This window comes from Balaenoptera musculus, chromosome 3 (genome assembly GCF_009873245.2).
Source record: "Balaenoptera musculus isolate JJ_BM4_2016_0621 chromosome 3, mBalMus1.pri.v3, whole genome shotgun sequence".
Lineage (NCBI taxonomy): Eukaryota > Metazoa > Chordata > Mammalia > Artiodactyla > Balaenopteridae > Balaenoptera > Balaenoptera musculus.
The window spans coordinates 28,244,493-28,260,546 of NC_045787.1; the positions used below are offsets into that span (position 1 = coordinate 28,244,493).

At 37.4% G+C, this 16,054-nt stretch overlaps 1 protein-coding gene across 1 annotated transcript in view; it reads left to right on the forward strand.

The window, feature by feature from the left end:
- The window catches only part of SPEF2 (sperm flagellar 2), a 176,676-nt gene that overhangs the window by 67,946 nt on the left and 92,676 nt on the right, over positions 1-16,054 (forward strand). The window contains exons 14-18 of the mRNA XM_036847598.1: positions 989-1,050; positions 2,979-3,082; positions 5,727-5,983; positions 12,480-12,588; positions 13,624-13,781. Of these exons, the coding sequence (XP_036703493.1) occupies positions 989-1,050; positions 2,979-3,082; positions 5,727-5,983; positions 12,480-12,588; positions 13,624-13,781 (690 nt within the window). The remainder of the gene's footprint in view (positions 1-988; positions 1,051-2,978; positions 3,083-5,726; positions 5,984-12,479; positions 12,589-13,623; positions 13,782-16,054) is intronic.

Genomic DNA, 16,054 nt, shown 5'->3' on the forward strand with positions numbered 1-16,054 from the left:
GTGCTCTCTGCACGCTGCTGCTTTGTTCACTGTGATGAGGGAGGCTGCGACTCTGTCTCTTCCACCCACCTGAGCGGTGGTTCCTTAGATAAAGCTAAGTTTCTTCCCAGCCTTGGGCAAAGCAAATAGAACCAAGCTTCCCAAACCCAATGAAACGTTACCTCCCTTAGGATCTGGGCTTTAGTCCTTCAGATCCTTGGTAGAACCATTGAAGGAAAACAATTTTAAATCTTAAATATCTTTTCTATTTGTGCTAGTAAGGCTTTGCCACATTCAATCGTTGCCTCATATTCTAGCATAAAATCGGTTGCTTCTGTGCCATCACCATTCTTGCTATCACCTTTGGACAATGTGCACATTTATTATGAGCAGGCAACTCCACCAGAGCAGTCAAGTTTCACATACTTTAAAAGAATATAACCTGTCCCTTGTTTCAATTATTTGTGTCTTACAAGATAATTTTAATTGATTTTTTAAACTATCTAAGTATACTTTGTGACACATTCTATTAGAGAAGTCCAGTAAATTACAAACAGACTCTGAAAACTTATTTTTTCTGTGGAATTTAACTAAAAAACCCTCTGACTTCTAGAGTTTTCCACTTTCAGAAGTGTTTGTTACCTACAACTTGATAATCCAGGAAAGTAAAAACGTAACAAATTAACATCTTAATGACTTCTCTTGAGATCTTGGCTTGTTTTCCGAAAAGAGAACCCAAACTATGTTAAAGTATTTCTAATGATATTGCTCTGAGTGAGCCGTACTGGAAGGAAGTAGAAAACACCAAACCACACAGTGGCCAGGACTTAACGTTGCGGAATGAAGGTAAACGCCATGCTGTGCTGATGCTTTTACTCCTTTCCTCTGAGTATCTCAGGCATAGCTGAATCCAATAACCCACATGTCCAAAGCCATAGACGGTCAAATGTTAACATGGTTGTTAGCTGTAAATACCGGAGTATGTTCTTACCACTTTTTCTATTGCTAGGTACCAATACTAGAAAAACACCAAAAGCTGAAGAAGTCGTAGCAAGTGAGAGTTTCTCTGAAGTAAGTACTATAACCTAACTTTGGCTACTAGTGTATTGAAATGTGTTTTGATTCATAGCCTTTTCACAGCATTTTCATCTTCAAATGAAATGAAATAGCAATGTGCTCCTCTTTGGTTTAAGATAAATCTGATGGTGAAATTAGCTAAACCTGAATTTACTTGATATTTTTTATATTCTTAATATTCTTTGAATCTAAAGCAGTGGAAATTGCTTTCAGTTTTGCCAGGTAAGAAAGTAAACACATGCTTTTAAAAATTTTAGACTTATGCCAAATTTATATTTATGTATTTTTCTTTACCACTTAATTTATGACTTTTATTTCCTTTCACAATTTCTTTACCTTTAAAGATTTTTTTTCCAGAATTTATCCTTAGACTTACTGTTGACTCTGCAGAATTTTTTATTAATCCCTGAAAAAATATTTACAACAATCTACAGGCTATTGCTTCTGATGAAAACTAATATTTCTATATATAGTATTGTTTTACTGTATATTGGAAACATTTTTGATCATCAAATAGAACGGTCAGATTAATCAAGTGGGATTTTATTAAATAAAACTAAAGGAAATAAATAAAAGTATATTTGATTACCTTTATTGTTTGTTTCATCAAGGAAACCAGTTCCATAGTATTTTAGATTTCAAAACTGCTTAAAGATAGAAAAAGTTTTGGAAGAATATACAGCAACCTGTACATGTGGTGACCTATGGGGAGAGAAATGGGTTTAGAGAAAGTGATAAAGGGGGACTTATAATTTTTACTCTGTGTATTTTAAATGTAAATTAGCAGAAAAACTAAGTATATTTTTATATTTACATTTATTGAGTTACAAATCCCCCAAATTCCATATTCAATTCAGTTCAAAGGGCATACTTTGTTCCATGCATTGTTGTAAAGGCAGAGTGGATATGTCAGTGAACAAAAAAGACAGGGTTGCTGGACTTTATGGAGTTTACATTCTAAAAGATGGAACGAGATAATAAACCATAAACACACAAATAAATGAATTATATGAACCATTAGATGGTGATGATGCCATCAGAAAAGAAAAAGTAGGGTAAGGAGATCACCTTGAGAGAGTGAGATTTAAGCAGATTGAAAGAATCACCCACTGGATCTGGGGAACCATTTCAGGCTGCCAGAATAGCTGGACGACAGTCTTGAGGCAGAAAGGTGGTTGGCCAGCAAGGTGGGGGAAGAGAAGGGATGAGGTTAGAGAGATGAGTGGAAAGGGAGAAGAATCAGGGCAGCCAGAGCCTTATAGGCAATGATGAGGACATTGGGAGTAAAGGAGGAGCCTTTGCAGGGTTTTCAGTAGAGACAGAGTATCATTTGACTTATAAAATGCTCACTCTGGTGACTGACTCTATTTCAGAATAGGCGCTAGGGATGTTCCTGTGGATGTGGAGTAGCTTAATTAGACTAGCCTTCCTACAGATAACAATACAAAGGCTGGACAAAATACAAAAGCTAATTATCTGAGGGCCTGAAGCAGACAGCAAAAAAGCAAACAGCAAAAACCAGGCAGAAAATATATGGGATTTGACCACTGACAGAAGAAAACTTCAGTGGGCAAAAGCCAGGCTTATGCAAGTTACCCCAGAGGACATGCCGCATCTACGTGCCATGAGTGGTTAGAACCGGAGCAGAAAGCCCTAGTCTCTTTGATTTAAGATACTAGAGAATGAAGTTTGGGGATGCCAGAGCAGCTGATAATTAAAGAGGAAGATCTTGGAAAGGATGGAGCCGGAGGAGGAGCCCCGAAATCTGCATATACATTTTCCTTAAACGCTTGGCTGATTCCAAAATTGTGCTAAACGATAGTGTCTTCACCAGAGAACACGACCATTTAATTTTTTTCCCTCCAAATATTTGGAATCTGACTTTTAAATCAGCTGTCCCCTACCATTGTTTATTTTCACAGCTCACTGTGCGTGCTCAGCTTGGTGCGAAATCAGAAGAGTTGCTGAAGAAAGGAAGGAGCATATCTGATATGTTGCTAGTCAGCATCATGGTAAATGCTATTAAGTATGTTATCACACTTTTCTCTTTTATATCTATTTAATATGTTCTTTATCAAATAGAGTTGTATAAAGAATAACACAGAAATATTTTTATGTTCAGCATCTAATGAATTTACCTAAGTAAACACAGCAAGATAAAGATAAATTTTGTGATTTACATGTCTATATTTCACTCCCCCCCCACCCTTCACCAACCTTGACTTCATTCACCCAGATGTGAATTCAGGTTAAGTTCTATCCCGTGTGGGGAATTCAAGGAGACATTAGATACTTGGAAAAGCCAAGGGACAGATTTTGGAGAAGGGAGACCCTAACTATGTGGTCACGGGCCAGTGTGCTTCCTCATTTTGTGTTTCTGGAGGAGGAAGTGACCCCTGTGACTCAAAGGCTGGGCAGTGAAGGGTAGGAAGGCCATGAGAAAGTAGAGGTTGCACAGGCAAGGACTCACATATATGCATAGCACAGAGATGATGTGCAATAAGGGTAAAGAAAAAATTTAAGTAGGCTATAATATTGTAATTCCTCCTTTCTAAGGATAGAGGATTCTCCTCAGCCCTCCTTTACAATACAGAAAAGAGAGAAATTAAAAGAATCCATAGGGGTTCTGTTGATCCGTGTAATAAAGAAATGAGGCTGAACAGGCTGGAAAAAGGAATCAACAAGGCTCCTGTTGCAGGGTGTTGCAGAGCTTCGAGTGAGTGAGGGGTTTGGGGTAGCTGTGCTACCTGGGAAACGTTAAGACTGAGAGATGTGAGAACAGGAAGTTTGGGAGAAGTTTTGCCGGGCATCTGGAATGGACTCCCCCTTTAGAGTTTTCTTAAGAGACCTCATTAAAGATTTAAGTTGCCTCTCAGTTGTAATGTATCTTGGACTGATTAGTCTTTGAATGCAACACTGAAGAAACTGGGCCACAGTGATGCTATTCTCAAAGCTGGAGTCATTCTAATAGTTGCAACATTTTTCAGTACTGGAATAAGCCTTGGGAGTCCTTGTTCAAAGAAAATTGTATACGAAAAGCATCAGCTATAAAGCAGATCTTAGCTGTGGTTTCACTGAAGTTGGAGCGTCTACATCCCCTCCCCAGAACTCCACTACCCTCCCACCACCGCCACCACTACCGTCATCCCCTCTGCCCTTGAGGCACCATTAGAGAACTGTCATCAGTTTGACATCCTTTCATTTAGTCCAAATGTCCTCCTTTTTCAGTGAGGAAAGGAAGGCACGTGGCAGCTCAGTTAGGCAATCCAGTCACGTATCTGGTTAGTGGCGTAGCCAGAGCCAAAGCCCAGGTCTCCTCACTCCCTGTTGCCTGGTGTCCTCACACTACAGCGTGACAAGTGTGGCCCTGACCTTCTCCTCCCTCTGAAGTAGCTCCTGAGACTGGAGGTGGGAGAAGAGGTCCCTCAGACCTGGTAAAGTGCTCAAGAAATTTCTCTCCTCTAGCTGAGGCCAATGAATCAACAAGCTCATTCTGTGCAGAATGCTTACCACACTCTGGACAAATTATAAAAGCAAAATGTAGGCTTTCCTTGCTCTTCATAGCCTAGTAGGGGTAATAGAAGCAGTGACCTGAAGGCAGCTTGATACTGCGGAAAGATCACTGGATTTGGGGTCACTTGCAATTTTATGACTTTGAACAAGTAATAAAACCTCTCTGAACTTTGGTTTTCCCCCTTCTTCCTTGCCACACTGATAGAAGGATCATGTACAGGCACCAAAGCAGACTTCCAAGCCTTTAGAAAGGGATTCTAATTGTTTAAATGAGTTTTAACGGAGAAAGAAATGAAATCATAACTTTTTACCCAAAAATCAAAATCTTAATCTTACATAATTGAAGGGTTTTGGAAGAGCAAAGTTGAAGTTTTTTTCCAATTTAAAGAACTAAAATAATTCTTGGAGCACCTATTCTCTATAGAGGATGCTGCACTGAGTACAAAAACCAAAGAAATGACCCGTGCCCTTTAGCAACTTATAATCTAACTGAGATAAAGAAGACCCACTTGAATTTTTCTGTCAAGAAATATAAGAATTACAAATCGTGTGGTGAAGTGAATGAGGGTCCAGAGGAGTTCAGATCAGGCTGTTATGACTCCCTGCTGGATTGGGTGGGGTAGGAAGAAATTTCCAGGTTGGCGATGTGAGTATCCACCACATGCTACACTCTGTGCTGGGTTCTTAAAATGCGTCATTTCAGTTCATCCTCACCAGCATCTTGTGAGGTGTGTTATGTTATCCCGCTGTATAGATGAGGAAATTGAGGTTTTAAAGAGGAACAGCCTATGAACACAGCTAGGAAGTACAATTTATACTCACATAACAGTGAGGAGATTGGTGTGTTCAAAGTGAATGGTTCAAAATTGTGAGAGAAGAAGTTATAAGGAAGTAAGTTGTGGCCAGTTCATTTTAAATACCATGTTATGGCCTCTAGAATAGATTTGGAGGGCAGCAGGGACCCACAGAAGGATTTTGAGCAAGGGAGCGATTGTGGTACATTAGGAAACCTAATTTTGGCTGTAAAGAAATAAAATTCATGCAGAAGGAGGTTACTGTGAAATTGAAAGAAAGATAAAGGCGAGATTCACTGTGTTATTATTTCTGAAGGACTTGTGTCTATCAAAATGTTAATGATTTGTCCTTTCCTAATTTAGTCAGATACCTATACATAAAGGCTGGGTCCTGGATGGCTTTCCAATGACATTAAACCAAGCGAAGCTTCTGGAGGAAGCCCTCACAGGCTGCACCAGAAACCTCATAGAACTGGAGGGAAAGAAATCACAAATATCCACATTGGCTGTTGACCCTACAACTTCCAGAGAAGTGCCTCTTCCCCCTTCTGCATTTGATTTTGTCATGTTATTAGATATTTCAGATAATTCCTCACTGAATCGCATGAATGACATCATGGGTAAGCTGGACACCTTTTTTAAAATATTCTTTTCTATAATTCAGAGCTCTTTATTTTTCTTTGCCTGAAATGGTGAATATTCCCATTCAGGGCCTTCAGGAGAAGGCCCTTTACAATTATAAGTGGATAATAAAGAATCCATTTCAGGCTTCCAAAGAATTACCTAGTACAGCACAGTTGCCTCCTGGGTTTCCGTCAGTGTTCAGCACTGTAGCCCAAGCCTGGAGCTCGTGGAGAATTCCATGCCGACTACAAGCATCGCATTCAACCCTTCCATCAAATTGGCAGCTCCCCTGGCCCAGAGGCGCCCTCCTTTTCGAGGCTTGCATACGTGGAGGAGCTCCTTGTAGCTATCTAGTACATCTTGGTGTGCCACCCAAAGTGAAGTTCATGAACCACACTGGTGCTGCGAGCAAGCATCTGGTAACAGCCTTCCCTTGGATTGCGTGTTAACTGAGGAGCAGGTATCAGTTGGCTGCAGTCCTTCCACACTGGGGTCAAATAGTCTTGCCAAGATTCATGGTTTATTTAACTACTTTTCATTGTTGAAATGAAAACATTACTTTATTCCACAAATTCAGTGGTTATGGGTAAAAGCACACATTCTTGAACCCTGGCTTTCCAGGTTATTAGGCATTTGACCTTGGGAAAGGTACTTCATTCTTCTAAACCTCCATTTCACATCCTATATAATAGAATGCTTCATTGTATTGTTTTGGATATTAAAGGAAAACTGTTTCTTTACTCACAACACTTCTGACACCAAAGGTGTGTGGGTTTTCCATAGCACCCTGTTCTCCAATTCTTGAAAAACACCAACTGGGGGTCCTATAATTTAGGCTAATTCTGGCCCGAACTCCCCAGAGTTATCACAGGTTTTCACAGGTTAAGGGCTCAGTCCCACAAGACTTCTCCCCACTTCAGATGCCAGTCTCACGTAGTGGATCCCCAGGTTACCCACACTCCTGTCTGACTTGACTACAAATTGGGGGTTTCCATGACCCCTCCTCAGGTCTGATAATTTTCTATAATGACTCACAGAACTCAAGGAAACACTTTACTTACTATTACTGTTTTATTATAAAGAATGCCATAAAGGATACAAATGAGCAGCCAGATGAAGAGGTACATAGTGCAAGGTCTGGAAGAGTCCCAGGCTCAGGAGCTTCTATGCTCATGGAGTTTCGGGGGGGGGGGTGCCACACTCCTGGCACATGGGTGCATTCACCAACCCACAAGCTCTCTGAATCCCTTCTTTAGAGTTGTTATGGGGGTTCCATTATGTAGGCATGACTGACTAAATCATTGAGCGTTGGTGATCAGTCTCTAGTCCCTTCCCCTCCTTAGAGATCAGGGGGTAGGACTGAAAGTTCTAGCCCTCGAGTCACTTGGTTTCTCAGGCAACAGGGTCCTACCATCCAAGAGTCACCTCTTTGGCATAAACTCAGATAAAGTTGAAAGGGGCATATTATGAATAAAAAAAAATGCTTCTTTTACCTCTATCACTCAGGAAATTACAAGGATTTTCAGAGCTCTGTGTCAGGAGCCAAAGTCCAAATATACATTTCTTATTATATCACAATATCACAGGTATTAAATGAGATAAATGTTAAACATTTAGGATAGAATCTGGTACATGATACTAGGCACATAGTATCCACTAGGAAAAAAAAGTGGAAGACCTTGAAATGAACAAAAGATTATTGGATATCCTTTCAATAGAAGGTTGAGTATTGTCTTTTGGACTCCGAGGAGTATCTGGTTTCAGAGGGGTCTATGCCTTTCATTGGCTTTGACTCGGCTTTTCTGTAACTATAAATTGTAGGAGACTAATAGTAATTCAAATGATTCTTGTTCATGGACATGCAAATGAATTTGATTTAATTAAGATAAAATTAATTTCTATAATTTGAAAAGATGATTCCAAATATTACATTGCTGTATACACAGTAACCAGTCTTTCATCTATTACCATCTATTTCAGCATTCCTGACTACCTGTAAATGGGTCTGTTATTCAGATTGTCATTTGTACTAGTTGTAACATCACATCTTACTGGTTCCCTCATTACTTGAAAAATTAGATGATGTCATTTTACATTTGTTTGAGTGTCTTGATTTTACCTTTTTAAAAAACTGCCCTTTAACAAATGGTAACATCATTCTTTCATTATTGCTGTTACTACTAACACAATGACATTCGGAGCTAGGAGAGACTTAGGGGATCATCTATTCCAGTGCCTTTATTTATAGGTGGAAATTTAAAGCATGAGCACTTGACTCGTCCAAGGTCACACTCTTCCTTATTTTGAGTTTGTATAATTTTGAGATCTTCCTTTCATTGTTTAGTTAAATAAAATGACAAAGCCATTAGATATGACCTCAGCTGTTGAGCCCAGTAGCTTAAACTGGATGCTGTCCATCAGATCTCAAAAGGGAGAATTTACTTCTCTCCATACAAGGGAGCTATGCTGACAGTAGTGATGATTCTGCTTGTTCAGCCAAATTCTCATCCCTGTTCAGGATCATCTGACGATTGGCAAAGAATACTGCAATCCATGGCCATCTACTGACAGAATAAGGCCCTGAACTCAAATCAGTCTGACTTGCTTTCAAGATATGACGAGTTATTAAGTACACACAAAGACCTGTGGGTGAGACGGTCCCTGAAAGCTGATTATAATCCTACAAGGGCCTTAGAAGTTTTGCCTACTCTCTTGAGGATCCCTAGGAAACATTTGTTGTGTGTTTCAAAAAATAGAAGGAAACCAATTGGCACAAATTTTTCAAGAAATCTACTCAATCCAGTTTGAGTTCTTTCAATTCCCTATCAAAATTACATGACAAATGGTTCTGGAAAATTTATCAAAGCTGATGTTAGCATCTAACTAGTTTAATTTCTTAATTCTAGACCACTTACTTATAACTAGCCTCAGAAATGCCCTTTATTCACTATGACAGGGAGAATTATTTTTTGTCAAGTTTTTTGTACATATACACATAAATAATCTTACTTATCTACCCTCAGAACTTAGTGTTAAAGCACAATTAATTTTTTTATTTTTATATGTATTTCTAATCATATATATTCTAGGTCTGAAGTGAACTGAGCCAACTACTAGATTAGGTTCTTCTAAATCACAAAAACTAGTATGAAATCATTGAGTTTATAGTTCTTACTTGTTTTGGTCAGAACTCAGTAGGCTAAATATGTCCACAACTTTGAAAATCTATCTGCAGCTTTTATGTTCAAGTATTTTAAGTTAAGATAAAGTGTGATTCTTACATATCTTAAGATTTTTCTTTTTTAGAATATAAGATTGGAATGGCCATTGAAAGATCACTTTGCCAATTTGCTCTCCTCATCTTAAGCAAGACCCCACCTGAATTCTTTTGGACAGATGAAATTCTATCCTTCAAAAATATCTTGTTCATTCACATATTCATTCATTATTTATTGTGTGCTTGCTAAATGCCAGACACTGTGATTGGCACTGGTGATACTGTAATAAAGAAGAAATGGATCCTGCCTTCAAAGAATTTAGTGGAAATTGTAGCTAAGGAACCAAGGAGTTATAGTATTGAGTTGTACTTCCAACACGGCAGCCAATAGCCACAGGTGGTTATTTAAATGATTTAAAATTAATAAATTAAAAATTCAGTTCCTCAGTCACACTGACCACATTTCATATACATATGTGACTAATGGTTACCATACTGGACAGCACTGATGCAGAATATTTTCATCATCTCAGAAAGGTCTGTCTTATCAGATAACACTGTTATAGAGTGATGGGAGCTAAAAGGGTGCCACTAGTAAATATTTATCTAACATTTATAACATGCCAGGAACTGATAGTACAGAAATGAAGGGCAAGTCCCTGTCCTCAAGTCGTTGACAATGTAGCAGGAGAAGAAACAAAAGTAAGCTGATTATTATAATATAGTCACTTATATGCTATACTAGGTGAGCCCAGCATAGGAAGAGATTTACCAGACCAAGACAGGGAGGAAGGACGAGGGGATCCGCAAGCAGGGTCCATCTAGAGAACAGCAAGATTATCATTAGGACGGAGAGGCAGCAGGGTGTGGAAGAGTGACAGAAATGAGCCTGGATGGTAGGCAGGGGACAGCTGAACAGTCTTGCCCCAAGTTAAAGTGTTTGAACTTTATCCTGAAGCCATGTGAGGTCACTGAATTCTATTAAAGCTGAGATTTAATGCAATTCAATATGCTTTTCGTAATGGTCATTCTAGCTGCAGTGTGGAGGATGCATTGGCAGGGGAGTGAGATTGGAAGCAATGAAATGAGTTATAAAACTATCACCATCTGAAAAGCAACGAAGGGATTAAGTCAGCTAGAGAGACAAGGTAAAAAGAGTTAGCTTCAGGTGCTATTTAGGGGAAACTATAGAACTTACTGATCAGTTGGGATGGGGGCATTCATTTTGTTGTGAATTTAGTGCAGGGAGAACAGGGTGACTTCAAGTTTCTGACTGGCACAACTTTTTGAATGATAATACCATTCACTTAGACAATATGGAAAGAAACACAAGAGTTTCTTTAGGGGCATGTTGAACTTGAAGTACCTGGTACCTATGGGACTTTTAAGCTAAGATGTTCAGAGGGCAGTTCTATAAATGGGTCTCGATGTCAGGAGGGAAGTGTGTACTGAAGTTAAGGGCTTGAAGGTAAGACAAATCATCTAGGAAGAAAAGTGTATTTTAAGAAATACCCAGGATGACAGCCAAGAAAACTTGAGAATAATGGGGAGAGCAAAGGAAGAAGTGTTTAGAAGCAGCAGCTAGAGAGAAAGGAAGAAATCCAGGGAGAGTAATGTCATATAAGCCAAAGGCGGACAGATTTTCAAAATAAAGGTGTTATTCTCTCCTCCTCCCAGACCAGCAATGCTTGGGGTCCATGGGGAAGCCTGAAGAATGTCATCACAGGGAAGCAGCCTTCATGCAGCCAAAGCCAAGCGGGCTCAAAGACTGAACATCAGTCCTGCCAGGGCTGGGCAGAGAGGCGTGGCCCAGACTCAAAGCCAACTGGCAGGAGACCAGGAGACCTAAGGAGAAGGTTCAGCCAGTGTGGGAGCATAAGCTTTTGTCAGAAGGGAAGAATAGGTGGCTGCCTGGGTTTTTAGCCAGTGCCTTGGGCCATTGGTCAGCCTGAGAGGGAACAGCAGTGTTCATAATATGGGGAGAGGTACTGAGAGGCTTTGAGTGCAGGCTCTGGATGGATAACTTTAGTCACTTATAGTGACTGAAAAGAAATAGGAGGGGGCTTCTAGGGCTGATAATGTTTGTTTCTTGATCTGGGTGCTGTTTTCAGTTTGGGAAGTCATTGAGCTGTATAATCATGTATGCGTTCTTTTTGGCAGGTATAGTTCAAGAAATAGTTTAAAAATTAAAAAGAAGTTCAAAAAAAAAAAAAAAGAAGTTCAGAGCTTGGAATTAGATTGAATAGAATCAAATCCTTTCTCTGTCATTTATGAACTATGCCATTTGGGACAATTTTAGAATCACAATCCTACTTCACAAGTTTTGTTGTGAATATAAAATAATGTAATACAGTCTTGCCTCAGCATTCATAGGGGATTAATTCCAGAACCCCCTCAGATACCAAAATCCAAGGATTCTCAAGTCCCTTATATAAAATGGTGTGATATTTGCATTGAACCTATGCATATCCTCCCATATACCTTAAGTCATCTCTAGATTACTTATAATACGTAATTTCCTCTTTTTCTATCATGAATGTAAAGGGAGAACAATTGATTGCTATATCCTGTGAAGGTCCTTCATTTTCTTGAACACTATTAATTCGCTCTTCAATGTTCTCTTGCATTGACTGAGTAATCTAATTCCTTTTAATCTAGTTCAAGGCTTTTTTTCCTCTTTATGATTTTCCATTTATTCTGAATTCATGAGTATTCTGGACTTTGTATCTTAATCCTGAATAGGACTCAATCAGAGAAGTTGAGATCGTTTTTGGTTTTGGTCTCTTGTCGTATATTCCTTTATGTCTCTTCTAGAAAAATCATAAAGTCTAGAAAGAAAGATAAATCACTTTATTGTACTGTAATATAATATCCACAAATAAGTTGCATATTTGACTTTATGGCCACCCTGCTATTTCATTCTTAGCTTTTACAGCATGGTGTTGATTTTCTAATTGTTTCCTAATTTGTTATTCATGACAAACCATCATTTTTTATTCTCATCTCTTCATGGTCAGTCCGAAGATGCTCTACCTTAAAACTACAGCTCCTCTTTAATGTTGTATTTTACCTCCTTTTCCCCAATTTCCAAGGGAAATTTGAATTCTGATCCCAAAGCTATACTTTTTCAACATTTTGTTAAACATTTTAATTAATATTGGACCAAAGGCAGGACCATGTCTATTTGACTTTCTTGTATCAGTACATTTTAGCAGTGCTACTGCAACTTTGACTGCTTTAGCAAATTGTCTAATTAAGTAATTTCCATAACATAGCTGAAGCATTTTCAAGTGAAACTCCTCATGAAGACATCAATCAACGTGTAGCTGCTAAAAACCAAGATGTGGATGAGGACCAGAATTTAAGAGATCAAATACAGCATAGGTTAGTTTAAAACTCAATGTCTTGCTTCTTCTTTCTTACCCTTTGAACAAACTGACAACTAGTCACTTTGGAATCATCAGATCCAGCAAAAAAAATGTATTTCTTAGCATTCAGTCTTTTACAGGTAAAACAAAACTAAGTAGCTTTGATGTTGAGTGAAATATTTATGTGTTAGCTTTTATATTCAGAGCACAAGTCATCATAGTCTGAGAAGAAAAGAATTAAATCAGGCAACATTTCCCTTTATGGCTACATGAACTTACAAGTTCATTATATGGAATCCTAATTCAGCCCTCATTCAGCAAATGCCAATGAAGATCATGGAATGTCAAAGAGCTAGGCATCAGACTATAGAGTATAATTCTAAAGCTACTTCTGTGTTACTAAAATGAAGTTATGCTTTAAAAACCTTCTTTTGATCATATGCAATTTGCTCATTGGAAAAAAAATTAGACAAAATTAGACAATTTTTTGAAACCTTGAGAACTCTAGAAATATGAAATGAACCAGGGAAGAGGAATTTGAGCTACATTAAGCATGTCTACTCTTGGAAGACAAGACTGTTTCAAAAATCATTCCAAGAGTATATTTGAGTAAAGCAAATAAGTCAGAACCATCTATACTTACTCAAAGGTCTCTTTAACTTCTCTAAGAAAAAAGTAGATGACCTATGTGGCCCAGGCTGCAGCTACTATCAAAAGGGTGTTCAGAGTTTAGTCTGCTATGAGTATAGGTGATGTTTCCTTAGATCTTCACTTAGAGACATGAACCCACACTAAAGGTTTCCTGAAATGATAGAATTGCCAAATCTTCTTTTACTCACTCATATACCTCAAAATATATGGCTAGACAGCATTAAATGATTTCTTCTTTAAAGTAGATAGTATTTCATTGCCTGTAGATTTCTTAAAGTCGCTTTTTCAGATTTTTTTTGACAGCTTATTTTTTCATTACGTACATCAGATAAATCATGCTTAATGTTACTTTAATATTTCTGTCAATATGTTACATTCATATAACATTTGGGTTTTGCAGAATTTTAGGCTTCTTGGACAACTGGCCTTTATTGGAGCAATGGTTTACAGAGCCAGAAAACATTTTGATAAAAATTAATGCTGACATAGATAAACAGTCTTTGTGCCAAAAAGTAAAGGAAATGGTTATGACTGAAATAATGAAAAAAGAGAATAAAGGTAATTACAGTTCTTTATAATTTTGAGCTTACGTAACGAAAATGTGTGGTTTTAATGAATTTAGGAGGAAGTGAAAATGCGATTGCAAATTTCTCTCTTCTCTTTGGATCATACCATCTATAAGTATCTTCTACCTGTGATTTTAGCTTTCCACTGCAAATGTTTCTAAATAAAAGATTTTTCTCTCTTCACTTTAATTTAATTTAATCAAAAGAGGTCATCTTGCTGAAAGGTTGTTTTCAGGTGAAAAAAATAGCAGAGTTAAAATTAAAGATGTTACAGAGAAGGGTAAAGATTTCAATCTGTTGACCTCAGCATTATAAGGAAGCAATGAGTGAATTATCCTTTTAGGATGAAAACACTAGGCAGATTATTCCCCCCAAATCTTCTTGTGTTGGTATGAATTTACTGACTATTAACTACTTATTTATAAGCCTGCTTCTGGGTGCATCTCACCTACATTAAACCATCCCGACCTCCTTCCTCCTTCATTCAACCAATAGTAATTGCCCATTAACTTTTCATGGTATTATTGGAATTTGTTATTGAAAGGAATTTTAGGCTCATATACTGTCAATGCCAGACTTCAATGGAGATTTTACCTTTGAGAAATGAATTCAGAAATAAATCTTTCCCTTTTGTTTATCAATCACCCCTGACTATATTGACAACTGCAATTTCTTGGTATAATAAAAAATGGCCAAAATTAATAATATCACAAGGATTCTAAAACTGCCTTAGTAGCATACTGTCTCCCATCCCTAGATTTATGACCTAACTACTATAATGTATCGGTGAACTGACACTAAAATAGTGCATAGATATAAGCCACAGTCACCTTGGGGACCCAGGAGCTCACACTTAGAAAGACAAGCATCCACATCGAAATGTCTGCTCTCCCCAAAAACACCCATGTGAAGCTTTCAGACAAAACAAAAATCAACCCATATAGTATATAAGAGGCTTAACATGTTATTTAACACTCAGAAATTAGGCTGAGAGGAGGGAGGAAACCTCTAGGGTCTTGATTGGGAGGCAAAAGCAAACTGATTCTAGGCCATAGCTTCAAACATCTACCAATTAGAATCAGTGTTTTTGCCAGCTATCAGACTCACTTCAACATTTTCCTAAAGATTTTACATTCTGGTCACTTATTACATTAACAGACTCTACTGCCACTTATTTAAGATTTACATTCCAATCAGTTAATTATTTTTAATAAATATTTTGTCATTAAAATAATAAACATTTACCTAGCCCAGTGCTCTGTATTAAACATCCTGATTAAGCTAAAAACAAAAAATAAAAGGATACGGTACTTCTATGAATATTCTGCTGTTTAAAAATGATCATAATATACTGTTAAGTAGGGAAAATCAGGTTATATTTAAATTGTCCCTTTTTTGTTTTTTTGTTTTTGTTTTTGTTTTTGTTTTTTTATTTGAGTGTTCTTAGCTGATTCAAGATCTTTATTTTTTTTTATTTTTATTTTTTTTTACAAGAGATAAATAGACTGACACCAAGCATTGTACATGGATGACCACAACAAAAGCAACAATGATTGCAATTACCAAACATGAAACACACTCATACTATGTCATAATATTGACATTCAGTCCAGTAATCCTCCACTGTAACAGCTCCTTTACTTTGCAGTGAAAATTGATTTGTATATTCTTTGCCTCTGAGTCCTTGTGGGATTTTTTTTTTTTTAAATTCAGACAGAAAGTCACAAAAATTATACTCATCCTCATCAGTTCACTCAGTCCCATGTAATTAATTGTTTTTTTTCATCTTGATCTTTTGTTAGCACTTTTATGAGTTCATCAGTTTTTCATCAGAGTTCTGAAAATGCTTATTCATTCAGTTCAGCAGTACAGTCAGTTACCAGAAACCTGTACTTGTCAGAGTCTTTTCCATGAATTTCTTGAAGATGGAACCCTTTTATAGGAACATATTTGCAAAATCATCAGAGTACACCCAGAACTGTCTGTAAATGACAAAAGACTTAAAAATGACCACGGTAAAAGATTTGATGAAAGTTCATAATAATGCAGTTGACAAGAAAATTAGTTATTTCTGAGATATACATTTTAAAGTAATAACTAGGATTATTACTTATAACATTATACCAGAACATATAAGATTTTTAGAAATTTCATGTAATGTCTGAAACATTTATATTAACATATTTCCATACAAATACAAATATAAGATTTTTAGGAATTTCATGTCCTTTTTTGTTTTTAAAAGTATGTCTATTATTAAATATA